This window comes from Anomaloglossus baeobatrachus, chromosome 3 (assembly GCF_048569485.1).
Source record: "Anomaloglossus baeobatrachus isolate aAnoBae1 chromosome 3, aAnoBae1.hap1, whole genome shotgun sequence".
Classification (NCBI taxonomy): Eukaryota; Metazoa; Chordata; class Amphibia; order Anura; family Aromobatidae; genus Anomaloglossus; species Anomaloglossus baeobatrachus.
Genome location: NC_134355.1, coordinates 487567869 through 487585439, shown reverse-complemented (window position 1 = coordinate 487585439; position 17571 = coordinate 487567869). Strand labels below are relative to the sequence as shown.

The following is a 17571-nucleotide window of genomic DNA, read 5'->3' as shown; positions in this document are numbered from 1 at the left end:
GCTCTAATTCTCCTTACAAATCAGTATATGGCTATAATATTTTGTTATATAGAATAATTATACCATAATCTTTTTCATATGTATGGGACTTTTTCCTGCCTTATATTTATATTTATATGGATTTGTATTAAATATTTATTTTAATTATTGAATAAAGCTATTAATTCCTCTGACGCCTCATTGGGGGACACAGGACCATGTGTGTTATGCTGCTTCTCCATAGGAGGACACTAAGTAGATGCAAAGATGTTAGCTCCTCCCCTGCAGTATACACCCCCTGGCCCAGCCAGGCTACTTCAGTTTTAGCTTAGTGTCTATAGGAGGCACATCTCTGCAGACTACTGCAGCAAGAATTTTTTGTTTTTAGAGGGCGACAGTTCCTTCGGGGACCGATTTCCCCAAACCATCAACAGGCGGGAACGCGGAGTGTCACCTCCCCGTACCCCCTCCTGCGACGCTGGATCCTGGGCTGTTATTCACTGGACGACAGGTCTCATGGCAGTGATTTTCCAAGCCGATGCAAAGCAGATGAAAACTTCCTCAGTCCCTCTTGCAGGCTCTGAGTTGATACATGCTCCGCACCAGCGTGACCAGACTGCCATCTCCACAGGAGCTGATGTGAGATCATTCCGATTTTTCCAGAGCCCAGAGCACATGAAAAACTTCCTCAGTCCCTCTTGCAGGCTCTGAGTTGATACACGCTCCGCACCAGTGTGACCAGGCAGTAGTCATCAGAATGCCATCTCCACAGGAGTTGAAGAGAGATCCTTCTGATTTTTCCAGAGCCCCAGAGCAGATGAAAAACTTCCTCAGTCCCTCTGGCAGGGTCTAAGTTAATACATGCTCTGTGACCGGGCACAGCAGACAGGAATTGGAGCAAAGGTCACACTGACTGGATTGGGCTAATTGCAGACTCCTGCAAAGCATTCCACCTGTGGCGGGGGGAGGGGACAGCTCCCAGGACTCAGTGCAACCGCAGCTGCGGTACACTTATAGAGTTTTTTCTGTCCACCATTGTTGTGCAGGGCTGGAGGGGGGAAGGGAAGTCCCTTCCCACCATTTTTTTTTTATTATATTTTGTCATGCCTTCTTGTCAGAGCTAAGCCCCGTCCCCTCCGACACTCGATAAGCCACGCTCCCTCACGAAAGCGCGCGTACCTCTCCTCACACAGGAGCCCTGCAGAGCATTGCTCCCTTTTGTTGTGAACAGAGCCTGTGGGTGTCTCTCAGAGCTGGCTTCCTCCTTCCCACAGGAACTGGGACACAGGAGGAGGGGGGGGAAGGGCCATCAGGTTCTGGGTGAGTTATAGCCTCACTTGCACATTGATTGTAATGAGGGAGCAATGCTCTGCACAGCTAGAGTTTGTGGCTCATCAGCCAGAGGCTGGAGTCACATGTTTTATGCCCTGCACAACTACAGCAACAACTATAAGACTTTTAATGCATCCTGCCACGCTGAGCTACTAGGGGATGATAGCACCTCTTCCTTCTGTGAGTCCGGTGCCCCTGTAGCTCCCCCCCGCCACCACCGCAGCAACCGCTGCCAACTCAGAGCCTACGGCTCCCAGTTCCCCGGAAAGGGCACAGTTCCCAGAACCTGGGCTGGCGATGCAACATCGTCCTCACACCCCTCGGGGCCCCTGGACAGAACGCAGCCTGATGACACCTCTATAGAGGGTCCTTCTGATAAGAATCAGCCCTCTGCTTCACCGGTTGCAGATCAGAAAAAAAGCATGACCCCCATGGTTCTCCCTCTGGGGTACACAGATGGGGTTCTCCCACGTGTTCCGCGGTCTCTGAGGAGCCGGAGGAAGGGGAATGATGTTTGTACCGGGATGATTCCTTGGTTTAAACCTCCCTGAGCGATCAAGCTGCGATGGACTCCCTTAATGCAGCAATCAACCAAAACTCTGCATGTGGAAGATCTCCCATTCACTACTGACCCTGCGGTCTCCTTTAAAAGGGTGAAGAAACCTCAAAAAAAAAAAAAAAAAAAAAAAGTTTTTTGACGCCGCTTAGGTATCTGTAAACTCGTGGAGTCCCGGTACCCCTTTGGCTTAGCTGTCTCTAAGGGCTGGGCCGATCCGGCCTCGGTGGACCCTCACCTGCCTTCCGCCTGCCTGAAGGACCCTCCTGTCTTTTACTTGATGGATCCTCCTTCAAGGACCCGACGGACAGACAAGTGGAGCAGCTTGATCGCTCCGCCTTCAGGCTGCAGGTCCCTCTCCCCTTCCGTGTGGGTCGCACAGGCACCAGGACTACCAGTTTCCCTCATACCCTCACAGATGTAACAGTTCACATTGCTGCGGCCCGCATGCAGGCCTTCCTCGACGCTGCTACCTGCGCAGTTATTGCCGCCTCAAATACCATAGCCATCTGTAAGGCCCTCTAGTTCCGATAATGGAGAGCGGACTCGGTCTCTAAGAAGCCTCTCATAGTACTCCTTTCCAGACCGATGGTTTGCCGATCGTCTGGACAGGCTCTTTTTTTGTCTGACGCCACGGGAGGAAAAGAGTACCTCCCTTCCCCAACTCTAGCCCAGGATGTTTTTTACTAGACATGCAGGGCCCGACCTTCTCAGCCCTCCCCAAGTCCACCTCGTCCTGGCAGTCTAGACAAAGACCGAGCAGTCTCGTCCTCCTCCATCTGGGCTGCCGCCTCAGACCACAAATGGGTGCGATACCTTGTGTCTTCTGGTTACCACATTGAATTCCGAACCCGATCCCCTGGTCATATTTTTCTCTCAAACCCCCCCAAAGGCTCCAAAACACAGAGAGGCTTTCTCCTCAGCGATCCACTCCCTCCAAACGGCGGGGGTGATGGTACCTGTTCCGGACGGCGAGAGGTTCAAGGCCTTCTATTCCAACCTCTCGTGGTCCCCAAAAAAGGACGGGTCAGTTCGACCCATCCTGGACCTCTGACACCTGAGCAAACATGTGAACGTAAGGAGATTCAGAATGGAATTCCTAGGGTCCATTTTTACCTTTATGGTCGAAGGAGAATTCCTTGCCTCCCTAGCTATCAGGGACGCGTACCTGCACATACCCATCGCTCCAGCTCACCAAAAGTTCCTCCACTTCGCTGTTCAGGACTTTTTTTTTTTTTTTCATTTGTGACCCTACCCTCGGCTCTGCCACAGCACCAAGGGTCTTAACAGTGCCCTTCACGCTAAGAGAGTGGCTGTTATGCCTTGCTTGGATGACCTCCTCATCAAGGGCTCAACCAGCGTCCAGATCTCTGTGGGCACCCTATCCCGCTTAGGGCGGCTTCTGACTCCAGTCAAATCCTCCCCGGTCCCGTCAAAATCCGTCACCTCCCTGGGCATGTCCCTGGACACCCTTCAGGGCTTGATATGTCTCCCTCAAGACAAGGCGACCGCTCTACAGCAAGCGGTACACTGCCTTCTACATACTCCTCTCGCTCCATACGATTCAGTATGAGAGTGCTAGGTAGGATATTGGCAGCTATAGAGTCAGTGCTGCTCGCTTAGCCACACCACTGCTCACTTCAGCTTGTGCTTCTAGCTGCCTGGGACAAGAGCCCCTTTTCCTTGGACAAACTTTTCACCTGACACCTTCAGTCAGGTATGCGCTTTGCTGGTGGCTTCAGTCCTCTTCCATATCGAGAGGGAGTTTTTCTCCCCCAAGTGGACTGGCTACTCCTGACTACGGACGCCAGCCTCTTAGTCTGGGGAGCAGCGCACTGGTTCCACACTGCTTGGGGACGTTGGACGCCCCAGGAGTCTTCCCTTCCCAGAAATCATCCTGAAAATCAGCAGCGGACCTTCTAAGTCGCCAAGGCCTGGCCACCGGAGAGTGGTTTCTCCACCCAGAAGTGTTCCCACACATCTGCACTCGCTGGGGTACACCAGACATGGATCTAATGGCCTCAAGGTTGAACGCAAAGGTACCCGCGTTCTTAGCCAGGTCACGTGATCCACAGTCCATCGGCGCAGATGCTCTAGTCTCCAGAAGTCGCTTCCGTCTACCTTACATGTTTTTCGCCTCTGCCCCTGCTGCCGCGAGTAATCATGAACATCAAGGCAGAAGGAGTCCGGGTGATACTAATAGCACCGGATTAGCCCAGGTGCGCCTGGTATCCCGAATTAGTACAATTGCTTATGGCGCCTCGTAAGCATCCCAGACCTGCTGACCCAAGGGCCCATTTCCCATCAGAACTCCAGAGCCCTGAAGCTGACAGCCTGGCCATTGAGACCTGGACTTTAACAAGAGCGAGATTCTCTCCCGTGGTCATCTCCACCATGTACAGTGCCCGAAAGCCGGCCTTCATCCCGTATTTACCACCGTACGTGGAAAACTTTCCTTTCCCAGTGCAGGGAATCTAATGTCCAACCTACGCCTCTGGCGATCCCCAGAATTCTTGACTTTTTTTTTGCAGTCAGGTTGCAAAAGGGGTTGGCCCTCAGCTCCCTTAAGGGGCAGGTTTCATCTCTCTCAATATTCTATCAATACCGCCTAGCTTGCAATCCACAAGTCTAGACTTTCCTCAAGGGCGTTTCCCATCTAGTTCCCCCGTACAAACGGTCGTTGGACTCATGGGACCTCAATCTCGTTTTGGACGGTATCCAGAGGTCCCCCTTTGAACCTCTTAAGGAATCTTCTCTTGCTCTTCTCTCCTGGAAGGTAACATTCTTAGTGGCGATTACGTCCATCAGACACGTTTCGGAACTGGCAGCACTCTCTTGCCGCGAACCCTTTCTGATCTTTCATCAGGACAAGGTGGTTCTACGCCCCCTTCCGGATTTTATTCCGAAGGTTACTTCCCCGTTTCATATGAACAAGGACATTGTTCTGCCTTCCTTTTGTCCACCCAGTCCATAGGGTGGAAAGGTTCCTATATTCGCTAGACCTTGTGAGGGCTCTCAGATATTACGTACCCAGGACAGCCCCTTTAGGAACATGGACTCCTTGTTCGTCATTCCTGGAAGGCCTAAGAAAGGAGAGGCAGCTTCATGGGCAACGCTGGCTCGCTGGATTCGCTCTGCGATCCAGAAGGTCTACCACTTGAAACTCAAGCCCATTCCTAGTGGGCTGCGGACTCATTCCACGCGAGCAGTTGGTGCCTCTTGGGCATCAGGCTTCAGTGGAACAGGGGTGTAAGGCTGCGACCTGGTCTTGCCTACGTACTGTTTCAAAGCATTACCGAGTTCATACCCAGGCTTCGGCTGAGGTGAACCTAGGTAGGAAAATTCTGCAAACGATAGTGGAGCACCTATCTCAGTAGGCGCTCCTGGCTATCTGGGACTGGTTCCTAGTCCTTGGGTTGCGTTGTTTGTTTACCCACCCAGGGACTGCTTTAGGATGTCCCATGGTCCTGTGTCCCCCAATGAGGCGTCAGAGAAAAACGGATTTTTGTGTACTCACCGTAAAATCGTTTTCTCTTAGCCATCATTGGGGGACACAGCACCCTCCCTGTTGCCCTGTTGGGCCTTAGCTTTTTTGTCTCTCAGTACTTTTTTGTTATGAGTATTCACTCACGTTTTTTGTTACTTGTTCTCCTACTGCTTGTGTACTAAAACTGAAGTAGCCTGGCTGGGCTAGGGGGTGTATACTGCAGGGGAGGAGCTAACATCTTTGCATCTACTTAGTGTCCTTATATGGATAAGCAGCATAACACCCATGGTCCTGTGTCCCCCAATGATGGCTAAGAGAAAACGATTTTACGGTGAGTACACAAAAATCCGTTTTTTAACATCATCTTTTTCATCATCATTTCCTTTATTTATTGAATCCTTACGGATTTTTATCTAAAGGTTTTTTTGATATCTAATAAAATTTAATGGTGATATTTATACAGAAATTTTGATTATTATTTTAATATTTTTAGTTGTATCTTGAAATTATTAAAGAAGTTATTTCTACAATACTGTCCACTACTTTTTGTCCAGGGCAATACCTCACCCTTTTAGTGTGCTTATCTATAATCCTTGTAGGAAGTAAATTTTGGACATTTTATGGTGAAGGATTCTTTTATATTGTTCTAACATGCTAACATGTAAATGGTCATTTTTCAAACTTTAAAAGTACCGTTGGAAGTGCACGATTTTCTGCATGAAGATTGTTCCTTCAATAAAACAAAAAATATATATCAGTGAAACTAAAAATTGGCCCAAGATCGTTTATCCCACTTTGTTCTACCAAAAGGATAGTTTTTATTACAACAAAATTTGTTGGTTTGAATTAAGCAAGCACCAAGCCAGATCTTGCCTTGGGTTTTGCATGTCTGACACAGTTTAAGTTGCAGTTTCTTCTGAGGGTAGTTTTTAAAGTGTATGTTGCAGCTGAGGCTCCATAATCTATGCACTTCAAAGATGGAGATTTATTTTTTTTAGGTTGCTTACATTTGCTTACCTGGGTGGCAGACGACTGAGTGGAGGTTGAAGATGCAGATGATGAAATCATTGGAATGTCAGATTGCACAGCGGCAACAGTGGCCGCCGGAGTAAAAATCAACTGAAAACACAGAAAACGTTATTAATTTTTCATCCTTTTTCAAACTTTACCTAGATCTGTGAATTGCACTAATAAAATGTTATCTGCTTTACATCAGGTTTAATAAATACAATAAAATGTAGGGAGATTAACTCAAAACAGGTCCAAACATTATGTAATAACTCTTGTTATAACAAGGAAATATGAAAGAAACAATTGTGCTTGCTTCTCAGTATATGGAACCTGGAGCAAGTCTGGATGTCCCTGCATCAAAGCGATGAGGAAGGTGCTGGATAACCAACACCATATTTAACCTCTGTTTGCGATGTTCAGGTTCATACCCCTCCACTCAGTCACTTGACTTCTGATCAAGATGGTGGTGAACAGTATTAAAAGTGTATCTTCATAATGCAAAGCTATTGGGTAACTAATTCCTTTAAGTAGTCAGAATTAATATAGGAAGAAATATGCTATTCGTACCCTCACAGAGTGTTATTCAGGAGAAGGTATGGAAACATCAGGATCATTGAAAGCTTCTCATGGCAGAGGCTGTCTGAAAATTTTAGGAGACACAATTGACGATATACAACATGGACTGGAGAAGTCGCATATGAAACCTCTGAGATAACTAACACAGGAGACTGGGAAATCTTCAAAAGGGACAAAATTGCTTGCATATCGGGTCATCTTAAGGAACTTAAAGAAAGTGATATGGAGTCAGAGACTTATTAGTTCCTGAAGTTTGTAAGGGACAACAAAAAAATATTGGACATCATGTGGTTCTCAGATGAAGTGTGGTTCTACTTGTCAGGTTATGTTAACTTGCACAACAATCCTGTTGATGGGCAGTGGAAAATGCCTTTGCCACTCACCAGAAACTACTATATGATCAAAAAGTCAGTGTATGTTGTGCAATGCCTAGCTTGCACATCATAGGCCTCATTTTCTATAACACCACCATGGACATTTTTAAAAAATGAGTGAATCAAGTGGATGATTGTTAGTTCCAGAGTACTTTCAGAAAGATGGAGCAGCATGTCACACATCGACAAGGAGCATGGCAGAAATTGAGGGGGTTTTTTTTTCGGAAAAACAGTCATTTTGAAAGGGTTTTTTAGCCACCACGATGGCCGGATTTTACACCACTGGATTTCCTTCATTTTTGCAAGCTCAAAGAAAAAGTCAAACAGAACAAGCCTCAAATGGAAGATTTGAAGGAAAACATCCAATGTGAAATTGCTGCTATCCCCCCGATATTTTCAGGAACATGGAGCGTTGAGTCAAAATGTGTCTGGCAGAAAATAGAGATACTTCCAGCATTGCATGTAATGCAATGGATTACACATACATCAAAGTATGCAGCGTTTTTTTATTGTTCATCCTGCTCCCTCCTAATGCTAATCACAACAGAATACTTGGGGCATCTGTCAAGTGAATCTCTCTGTGCTATCTCTAATATATAAAATGGTTTAAAGGGAACCTGTCACCAGGTTTTTCCCTTATGAGCTGCGGCCAACACCAGTGAGTCCTTATATACAGCATTCCAGAATAATGTATATAAGAACCCAGGCCGCTCTGTATAACGTGAAAAACACCTTTATAATTCTCACCTAGAGGGCAGTCCGGTCTGATGGGTGTCGCTGCTCTCTGTCTGACGCCTCCTCCATCTTGTGGGATCGCCATCCTCCTGGCCAGCCCCGTGTCCATGATGCGTCCTGCGTCATTCACAGAGAGGAATTCATTGAGCTCCTGCACATGCACACTCTGATATGCCCTGCTGAGGGCAGAGGAAAGTACTGTAGTGCACAGACATGAGAAAAGGGCAAAGACCGCCCGCGCATGCGAACTACAGTACGTTGATCTGCCCTCAGCCAGGCAGATCAGAGTGCACCTGTGCAGGAGCGTAATGGAGGCCTCTCTGTGAATGACACAGAACGCATCATGTACATGGGGGTTGGGCAGGAGGATGACAATCCCACAAGATGGAGGAGGCATCAGACCAAGAGCAGCAACACTCATTGAACTGGACCTACCCTTAGTTTTTTTTTACGTTCAACAAAGCGGCCTGGGCTCTTATATACAGTATTCTGTAATGCTGTATCTAAGCGCTCACTGGTGGTGGCCGCAGGTTATAGGGGAAAAACCTGGTGATTTGTTTCCTTTAAGGTGAAGGAATTTCATACAATAGATTTCACTAACTAAATCCTTGATTTGACGCCACTTCAAATGCTGCAAGCAAATTTGTCTTCCATAAACATAAAAATGTTGTGTTTCACAAAGAAACAGAGCTGGCAGACGAGGCGAGTAATCTGGCCCCTGAACTATGTCCTGTTATAAATTATAAAGAGGACATGGAATGGTGAAGTCCAATCTGCAGGCTGTATTTCCTTCTGGTAGATTTCCTTTTGGATACAGCAATAAGGATATTTATAATTAGATATTTTTTATATGTATAATATAAGCCCTATCATCACATCAAAATACCAACAATGAATAGAAAAGAAAAACACAGATCAAAGATACAAATAGCAACCACAAACCTACACAAAAGCCCCATCTTACCATTTGGGCTCGTAGATACATCTGAGCCTGGCTTGCACTCAGAGATGGAGAAGTACTTCCGAGTAACATTGTTTTCTGTGTAATACTGCTGCTGGTTGTACTAGATGATTGTGATCGACTTACAATTTGCGTTGGAGGAGGTGAAGTGGAGAGGTTAAGCTTGACAGAAAACAATAAGAGAAACTATGAGACTTCAATAACAGAACAGAAGTATTGCAGTATACACTATATGTTAATTAAAAAACTAATTGGTTCAATTTCAAAGTAGAAAAAAATGACTTTATACGAGCTCTCAATTCAGAAAACAAAGAAAAGCTACAACAAATAAGAGAAAAGTATCACTTTTTTCACCTCAATATTCACCAAGTTAGAAAATGCTACAATAGGGTTTGAGTACACATTAAGTATTTGCTTCAGACTTTTCTGCATCAAAACATGTCTCTTGGCCAAAAAAAAGATGTATAGAAAAATTAAATTTTTGTCACTATTGCATTATGTAATGTACTAATGTCTATTACATACACTGAACAAAAGTATAAACACAACACTATTGTTTTTGGTCACATATTTCATGAGCTGAACTCAAAGATCTAAGAGTTTTTCGGTATGGTTACGGTATGAGCAGGCATATGTTATGGACAATGAGCAGAGGAGCATTTTTTTATGCCACTTTGAATGCAAGGAGATACCATGATGAGATCCTGAGGCCCACTGCTGTGCCATTCATCCACGACCATCACCTCATGTTGCAGTATGACAATGCACTGCCCCATGTTGCAAGGGCCTGTACACAATTTCTGGAATCTGAAAACCTCCCAGTTCTTGAATGGTCAGCATACTCACCAGACATGGCACCCATTATTATTATTATTTATTATAGCGCCATTTCTTCAGATCTACACATAATAGTTGTCCCTATTACAATAATTAAACAAAACAAGGTACAGACTGGTACAGGAGCAGAGAGGGCCCTGCCCGCGTGGACTCAAAGTCAGGAGGTGAGGGTGGAGATGATCATGCGGAGTTATAGCAGACTGAGGGTTACTTCAGGTTGTAGGCTTATCGGAATAAGTGGGTCTTCAGGTTACTTTTGAAGCTTGACAAAGTAGGCAAGAGTCTGATATGTTGTGGCAGGGCGTTCCAGAGTATGGGGGATGCACAGGAGAATCTTGGATGTAATAATGGGAAGAGGAGATACAAAGGGAGTAGAGAAGGAGATCTTGTGAGGATCGAAGGTTACGTGCAGGTAAGTACAAGGAGACTAGGTCACAGATGTAAGGAGGAAACAGATTGTAGATGTGTTTGTATGTCATGGTTAGGGTTTTGAACTGGAGTCATTAAGCAATGGGAAGCCAGAGAAGGGATTGGCAGAGAGGAGAGGTTGGGGAGCAGCAGGGGGACAGGTGGATTAGTCAGGCAGCATAGTTTAGAATAGATTGTAGGGGTGCGAGACTGTTAGGAGGATGGCCACAAAACAGGGGGTTGCAATAGCCAAGGCGGGAGATAATAAAGGCATGCACTAGGGTTTTTGCAGCTTCTTGTGAAAGGGATGTACGAATCTGGGATATATTTATGAGTTGGAGGCAGCAGGAGGTCAAGAGGGCTGTGATGTGTGGCGAGAAGGAGAGATTAGGCAGCGAGCATGTGGGACTGGGGAAAGTGAGCAGCCATTGACAATGATGGATAGGTCATTTGAGGGGTTGAGTGAGTAGGAAAGATAATGAATTCTGTTTTGTCCGTGTTCAGTTTTAGACATAGAGCCATTGACCAAGTTTGGGATGCTCTACATCGATGTATATGACAGTGTGTTCAAGTTCCTGTCAATATCCAGCAACTTCGCAGTCATTGAAGAGCAGTGGACCACCATTCCACAGGCCCCAATCCACAACCTGATCAGCTCTATGCAAAGGAGATGTGTTGCACTGCATGAGGCAAATGATAGTCACACAAAACATGGACTTTTTTTTTTCTGTACATCAAAAAAGTCTTTGATCTTGAGTTCAGCTCATGAAATATGTGAGCAAAAACAAAAGTACTGTGTTTATATTTTTTGTTCAGTATATATATATATATATATATATATATATATATATATATGTATATATATATACAGGGTGGTCCAAAAGTAGGTGGACAGAAAATATGACTATGTTGGAAATAAAGGTCATGTGAATTAGGCTGTTGCTGTAACTGGGGAACAACTTGATTCATTAATATATTAATATTACGAGATACTTATCTCCTGTGATGCGACATCAAAAAATATTGATCCTAAAACACCAAAGCTTGAAATACCACCCCTAACATTGACACCAGGCTCATTTAGTTGTTGCTCTAATGTTAAATGCATGTTCTCATTATACCAGTAAATACAATTATATCTGTTAATATGGCTGGATAATTTGAAAGAAGCTTCATCACTCCACATAATGTTATCTAAAATTACTGGATTTTCTTCAATTTCGTTAAGCATAATCTCACTAAATTGCAGCCGCCTGTCTGAATCATCCTCCGATAAACCATGAATTAGACGTGGATGATAAGCTTTCCACCCAATAGATTTCAGGATTCGCATGATAGAAGCTCGTGAAATTCCCAATTCTAAAGACACTCTTCTCGTGGACTTTTTTGGACTCTGAACAAACGTTTCAGCAATAAGTTATTAATTTCTGTACAGGCTGTTTTGGGTCGACCAGTTTTTGGAGCATTAAGGATTGAGCCAGTGGCATCGAATTTCTCACAAATGCGGTAAATGGTTTGTCTCTTTGGGGCTTGAGTACCAAATGTTTCAACCCAATTTGCTCTAACGGTTTCAGCATTTTGAGATTTCCAATTATTCTTTTAAAATCTATTTTCTTTGATCTGTAATTAAATTATTTGCCGTTATAGGTTATCTGAATTATTTGAAAAGAAAACATATTTGGTGGAGATTTATCTGTGAAAACTAGATCTGTAAAACTTAGCAACCAATCAGATTCCACCTTTCATTATCCAAAGAGTCTGTGAAGAATTAAAACTGGAATCTGATTGGTTGCTAAGGGCAACTGAGTCAGTTTCACTTTACACCATGTTTGATAAATCTCCCCCTTCATAACCCTATTACACATACTGTCCACCTACTTTTGGACCACCCTATATATATATATATATATATATATATATATATATATATATATATATATATATATATAAATATATACATATACTATATAGTATATATATATATATATATATATATATATATATATATATATATTCTACACAAGCTAACATGCTGCATGATATACGGTAAATATTCCAGGGAGTCCTAAACAGATTTTGATCCTAGCTTATTCATGGCAATTTTTTTCTATTAATATGTTCCATTACAAGGAACTAGAAAAGGTCAAAGTCACAATAAAACTTGAACAATGAAACTTACAGATGATTGAGGAACAGTGGACTGCTGGCTAACAGCACAAGGGGAAGCAGACCGCCTGTCGCCAGACACACCTGTCTAGAGACAAACACAAGAAGATGAACATTACATGAAGCAGAGCCAAATATCATCTCGGTGAGGGTCCAACATATGACGTAAACCAGGTGCTGCGGTCAGTTGAAGTGCACAGTGTACTGAAAAGGAAAACTACAGCACTGAAGTGAATGACAAGTGAGCTGTAGTATTTGAGAACGACCACTAGCTCCAGTTTCATACCATGCATACTTAAGGCCCCTTTACACACTGAGACGTTCTAGCGATTCCACCAGCGATCTTGACCTGGCTGGGATTGCTGGAAAGTCTCTAACAGTCGCTGGTGAGCTGTCAAACAAGCAGATCTGGCCAATGACGCAGCAGCAATACGGACCTGCAGAACGACCTCGCTGGAAAGGGAACACTAGCACGCCTATGGGCTGGGTCGCTAACAATGTCGTTGTAACGGTGTCAAACACACCGATACATGCTGCGCAGCGGGAAAAAAGGACCAAAGAATGGTCCTGAACGACCTGTAGCGATCTCACAGCAGGGGCCAGGTCACTGATGCGTGTCACACACTGCAATGTCGTTGGGGAGGTCGCTATTACATCACAAAACCGGTGACGTTACAGTGTGTAAAGGGGCCTTAACACTGACAGTAGCGCAAAATATCTGCTAATTGGTGGAGATATCAGCCCCCCACTGATCTGATATTGATTACCTAAATTAAAAGTATTTTAGGGTTAGCTTGACACCTAGTGTAAAAATACACTAAAAATACTAAAAAAAAAAAAATCGCACAAAAATCAAAATGTCTTTTAAGGTACTTTCACACATCCGGATTTTTGCTCTGCGGCACAATACGGCGTTCTGCAGAAAAACCGCAACCGGCTTTTGTAACGCCGATTGCGGTTTTTTTTTGCATTGACTTACATTAGTGCCGCATTGTGCCGCAGGGGCTTGCGTTCGGTCCGGTTTTTGCCGCATGCGGCAGATTTAGCCGATGCGGCGGCCGGATCGAACGTACCCTGCAACGTTTTTTGCTCCGGCAAAAAACACCGCATCGCGCCGCATCCGGCCGCTGCGGCGCATTTTTCAATGCATCCCTATGGAGGCCGGATGCGGCGCGATGCGGAAAAAAAACGCATCCGGTCGCCGCATGCGGTATTTTCCACTGCGCATGCTCAGTAGCATGCCGCAACCGGAAAAAACCGGACCGGCCGCATGTAAAAACTTATGCAAAGGATGCGGTGTTTTCACCGCATCCGTTGCATAGTTTTCACAGCCGGATTGAGCCGCAGGGCTCAAACCGGATGTGTGAAAGTAGCCTTAGTGTTCGTGCACGCTACCGTATTTTTAGTCCGAGTGCAAACTGTTAAAAAAAATGAATCACACCTGGACCAATGTTATTCAATGGGACAGTGCAGATAAAGGCTTTTTTTCTACTGACTGATTCGGTGTGTAAAAAACAAAACAAAATTACAGCATATACAATTTTTCTCTGAGAATCCAATGGCAGACACCCTTTCAAGTCTATGGTTCAGTGAATAAAGTTTTTTCTTTACCGTTCCTTATCTGTGAAACACAGATGCCACTCAGATCAAGGCCTGATTAGAATAATTGGACTGTTTTCTTTGATATGGGGGAAACAGTAGCGTGAAACTACCCTCAAAAGAAGGATTTTTGTGTACTCACCGTAAAATCTCTTTCTCTGAGTCTTCATTGGGGGACACAAGACCATGGGTGTATGCTGCTGTGACTAGGAGGCTGACACTAAGTAGACATAAAAAAAGTTAGCTCCTCCCTAGCAGTGTACACCCTGAGCCAGAGGCGGACCCATGCCAGTTTAGTGTACAAGCAGTAGTAGGAGAAACCTGAACAACCATAACTAATCAAGGTAATAACAAGAAACACACAGTATCTTATCTAAACCTATACTGTATATAAATATATATATATATATATATATATAAAAACATAAATAAGCCGGGTACAGAAGAACGTGTTTCCATAAAGAACCAGTAACATCCGGCAACTAAGAGCAACCCAATATCCAAACAGGGTGGGTGCTGTGTCCCCCAATGAAGACTCAGAGAAAGAGATTTTACGGTGAGTACACAAAAATCCTTCTTTCTCTATCGCTTTCATTGGGGGACACAGGACCATGGGACGTCCAAAAGCAGTCCCTGGGTGGGTACAGTAGTAATCATACAGATTCAAAACATATCCAAAACCCTGTAAGAATGCTCGGTGCAAAAGTAAACCGGCCTATCAGAGGTGTGCGACAGCCCCTTGCTGTATCCTGGAAACCCTGGAAAAGGTAAGAAAAGCTTGACTACGCGGCGGCTCTGTAGACTTGCTTGGCTGACGCCTGGCGTCTGATTGTCCTAGACGCCCCAATTGCACGGGTGGAAAGGTTTTTACACCCCTCGGAGAAAACCTGACTCTAATCCTGTAGGCCTCTGAAATGGTCGGCCTGATCCAATTCGCCGTAGGTAGCCTTGGACGCCAGCAAGCCCCTCCTGGGTCCAGTAGACAGGACGAATAGGCCGTCCAAGATGCAGAAGGGCGTGGATCTCGAAATGTACTCCTCCGAGCTCGCACTAGATCCGGTGTAAGCCGTGACCTCTCCAAGGATCGAATGGAGGCTGGACCGAAGGATGGAAGCAAAATCACCTCATTCAGATACTACTTCCGGTAGGAAAAAACCTGAGACGGGTGCCGAACAATCTCGTCTTGGTGAAAAAAACAAGAAAAAAATGACCCGCATGAGAGGGCTGACAGAGCAGACCTTCCTCCGATTGAAGTGACTGTCCTCAACCAAGCCACCTTCCCGGATAGGCGTGAGATTGAGGATCGAATGGAGCTAATTGACGAGACCCTAGGGCCAGCAGGAGGTCCCATGGTTCTAGCGGGATCTAGTGGTGCCAGATGGACAACTCCTTGGATGAACGTCCTGACTTGCGGCCGAGATGCAAGATTTCTCTGGAAAAGAGAGATAGAGCCGACACCTGCCCTTTGAAGGTTGCTGGCGAGAGACCCGCCTGTAAGCCTGAGTGTAGGAAGACCAGTAACACTGGGAGTGAGAGATCCAGTGTAGATGAATTGACGTTGACCTCACACTCTTGAAAGGAGGCCTTTCCGGTGCGGTAGTAGATGTTTGAAGACAGAGGCTTCTGAGTTCTGACCATGGTCTGTAACCCCTGTGGGGTAAAACCTGCCTGGGCTAGTAGCCATGGTTCCACAGCCATGCGGTCAAATTGAGAACCCCTGAATATTGATGGCAAAGAGGACTTTGCGACAGGGAGGTTCAGACGATCTGGAAGCCACCAAGGGGTGTCTGATGAGCTGCGTGAGTTCTGCGAACAACGCTTGCCTGGGTCAATCCATGGCAATGAGAGTCACTGTGTAATACTTATATATGTTCTGAGGATTTCGATAGCGTAGGGCAATGACAATCAGAGACGAGTTCTTGGTACAAGATATTTTATAATATGTAACCACGGTAGATACACAACGGAAAACACAGCGGTACAAATACACACAATACCTTCCCGAAACGGAGCGAAGGGAATTCCCGGGGCCACGCACCGGACTCCCCCAGGGAGACCACCAGAGCGAACCCCTATACAGGGACTGTCCGGCAATCACCCCGGAAGGCCTAAATGCGCAGCAGCCGGGACACAAGGGGCAAGCGGTAAAAGTCCAGGAGTGTCCGTACGGAATGAATGTCCAGAGTGGTTACGAACCAGAGAGAACCGGGCAGAGTGCTGACCGAAGATGGCAGACGGAATCCGGGCACAGCTTGAGAAACTAGGTAAGGTCCAGTGTCGGTCGGTCGGTAGTCTTTAGGAGGATCCAAAGGCAAACAGGATTAGCAGCAGCAAAGCAGGAGCACACAGCAAGCAGTATACTCAGGCACTGGACTAGGCTTAGAGGCGGCCTTTTAAGCAGCTGGACAGGAAGTAGGGCAACAGAACAGTAAACTCCATGTTAACCGAGGGCAAGCTCATTCAAAAGAGAACTGGAAAACCTGGAAACCTGACATTACTCCCCCCCCCCAGAGACGGCCTCAGGACGGATCAGGGCCTGGCTTGTCCGGGAAACGTCGATGAAACTGAGCAATCTTCCGGGGTGCCCGAATGTTACCCACCGGTTCCCAGGAATCGTCCTCGGGGGCGTACCCCTGCCAACGTACCAGATACTGAAGCCGACGACGATGGAGCCGGGAGTCAATAATGTCCTCAACCACGAACTGCTCCTCGCCGTCGACCATCACAGGCGGAGGAGGAGGCACAACACGACCATGAAACGTATTAGGGGAAACGGGTTTGAGGAGAGACACATGAAAAACCGGGTGTACCTTTAGATGGTGCGGTAACCGTAGCCGACAGGCCACAGGGCTCACGATCCCGGTGATCTTAAACGGACCGATGAATTTTTGTCCCAGCTTCTGCGAAGAAACACCCAATCTCAGGTTTTTGGTAGATAACCATACAGAGTCCCCTACCTTGTACATGGGTGCCGGTTTCCGGTGAGTGTCTGCCGACCTCTTGTAACGCTCCTGGGCCGTAGCCACAGTGTCCTTTAGAACCTCCAGATTTTGTCGTAGTTCTGTCAATCTGTTCTCCACCGCTGGCACCGAAACCGCAACCGGTGACCTAGGCAAAACAGTCGGATGGTAACCCAGGTTAGCAAAAAAGGGCGTTACCTTAGTGGAGCTGCTCTGAGTGTTGTTGTATGAGAACTCCGCCAACGGAAGCATCTTCAACCAATCGTCTTGGAGATGGCTGACATAACATCGAAGGTATTGTTCCAGGGTTTGATTTGTCCGTTCGGTTTGCCCATTTGTCTGAGGATGGTATGCAGAAGACAAACAGACATCAATCTGGAGTGCCGTACAAAACCCCTTCCAGAATCTAGACGTGAACTGCACGCCCCGGTCAGAGATGATCTCGTCTGGTACCCCATGCAATCGGAATACGTTCTGGATAACCAGATCCACTGTCTCTGCGGCTGAGGGAAGACCGGTACACGGAATGAAGTGAGCAGCTTTAGTCAATCGATCCACCACCACTAAAATGGTATTGTGCCCGCCTGAGA

At 45.9% G+C, this 17571-nt stretch overlaps 1 protein-coding gene across 3 annotated transcripts in view; it reads right to left on the bottom strand.

The window, feature by feature from the left end:
- The window catches only part of PHC3 (polyhomeotic homolog 3), a 163554-nt gene that overhangs the window by 102161 nt on the left and 43822 nt on the right, over positions 1-17571 (bottom strand). For all 3 annotated transcript variants that reach the window (XM_075340638.1, XM_075340637.1, XM_075340639.1), the window contains exons 4-6: positions 12436-12510; positions 9015-9173; positions 6372-6473 (exon numbers count right to left, since the gene is read on the bottom strand). In XM_075340638.1, coding sequence (XP_075196753.1) covers positions 6372-6473; positions 9015-9173; positions 12436-12510 — 336 coding nt within the window. The remainder of the gene's footprint in view (positions 1-6371; positions 6474-9014; positions 9174-12435; positions 12511-17571) is intronic.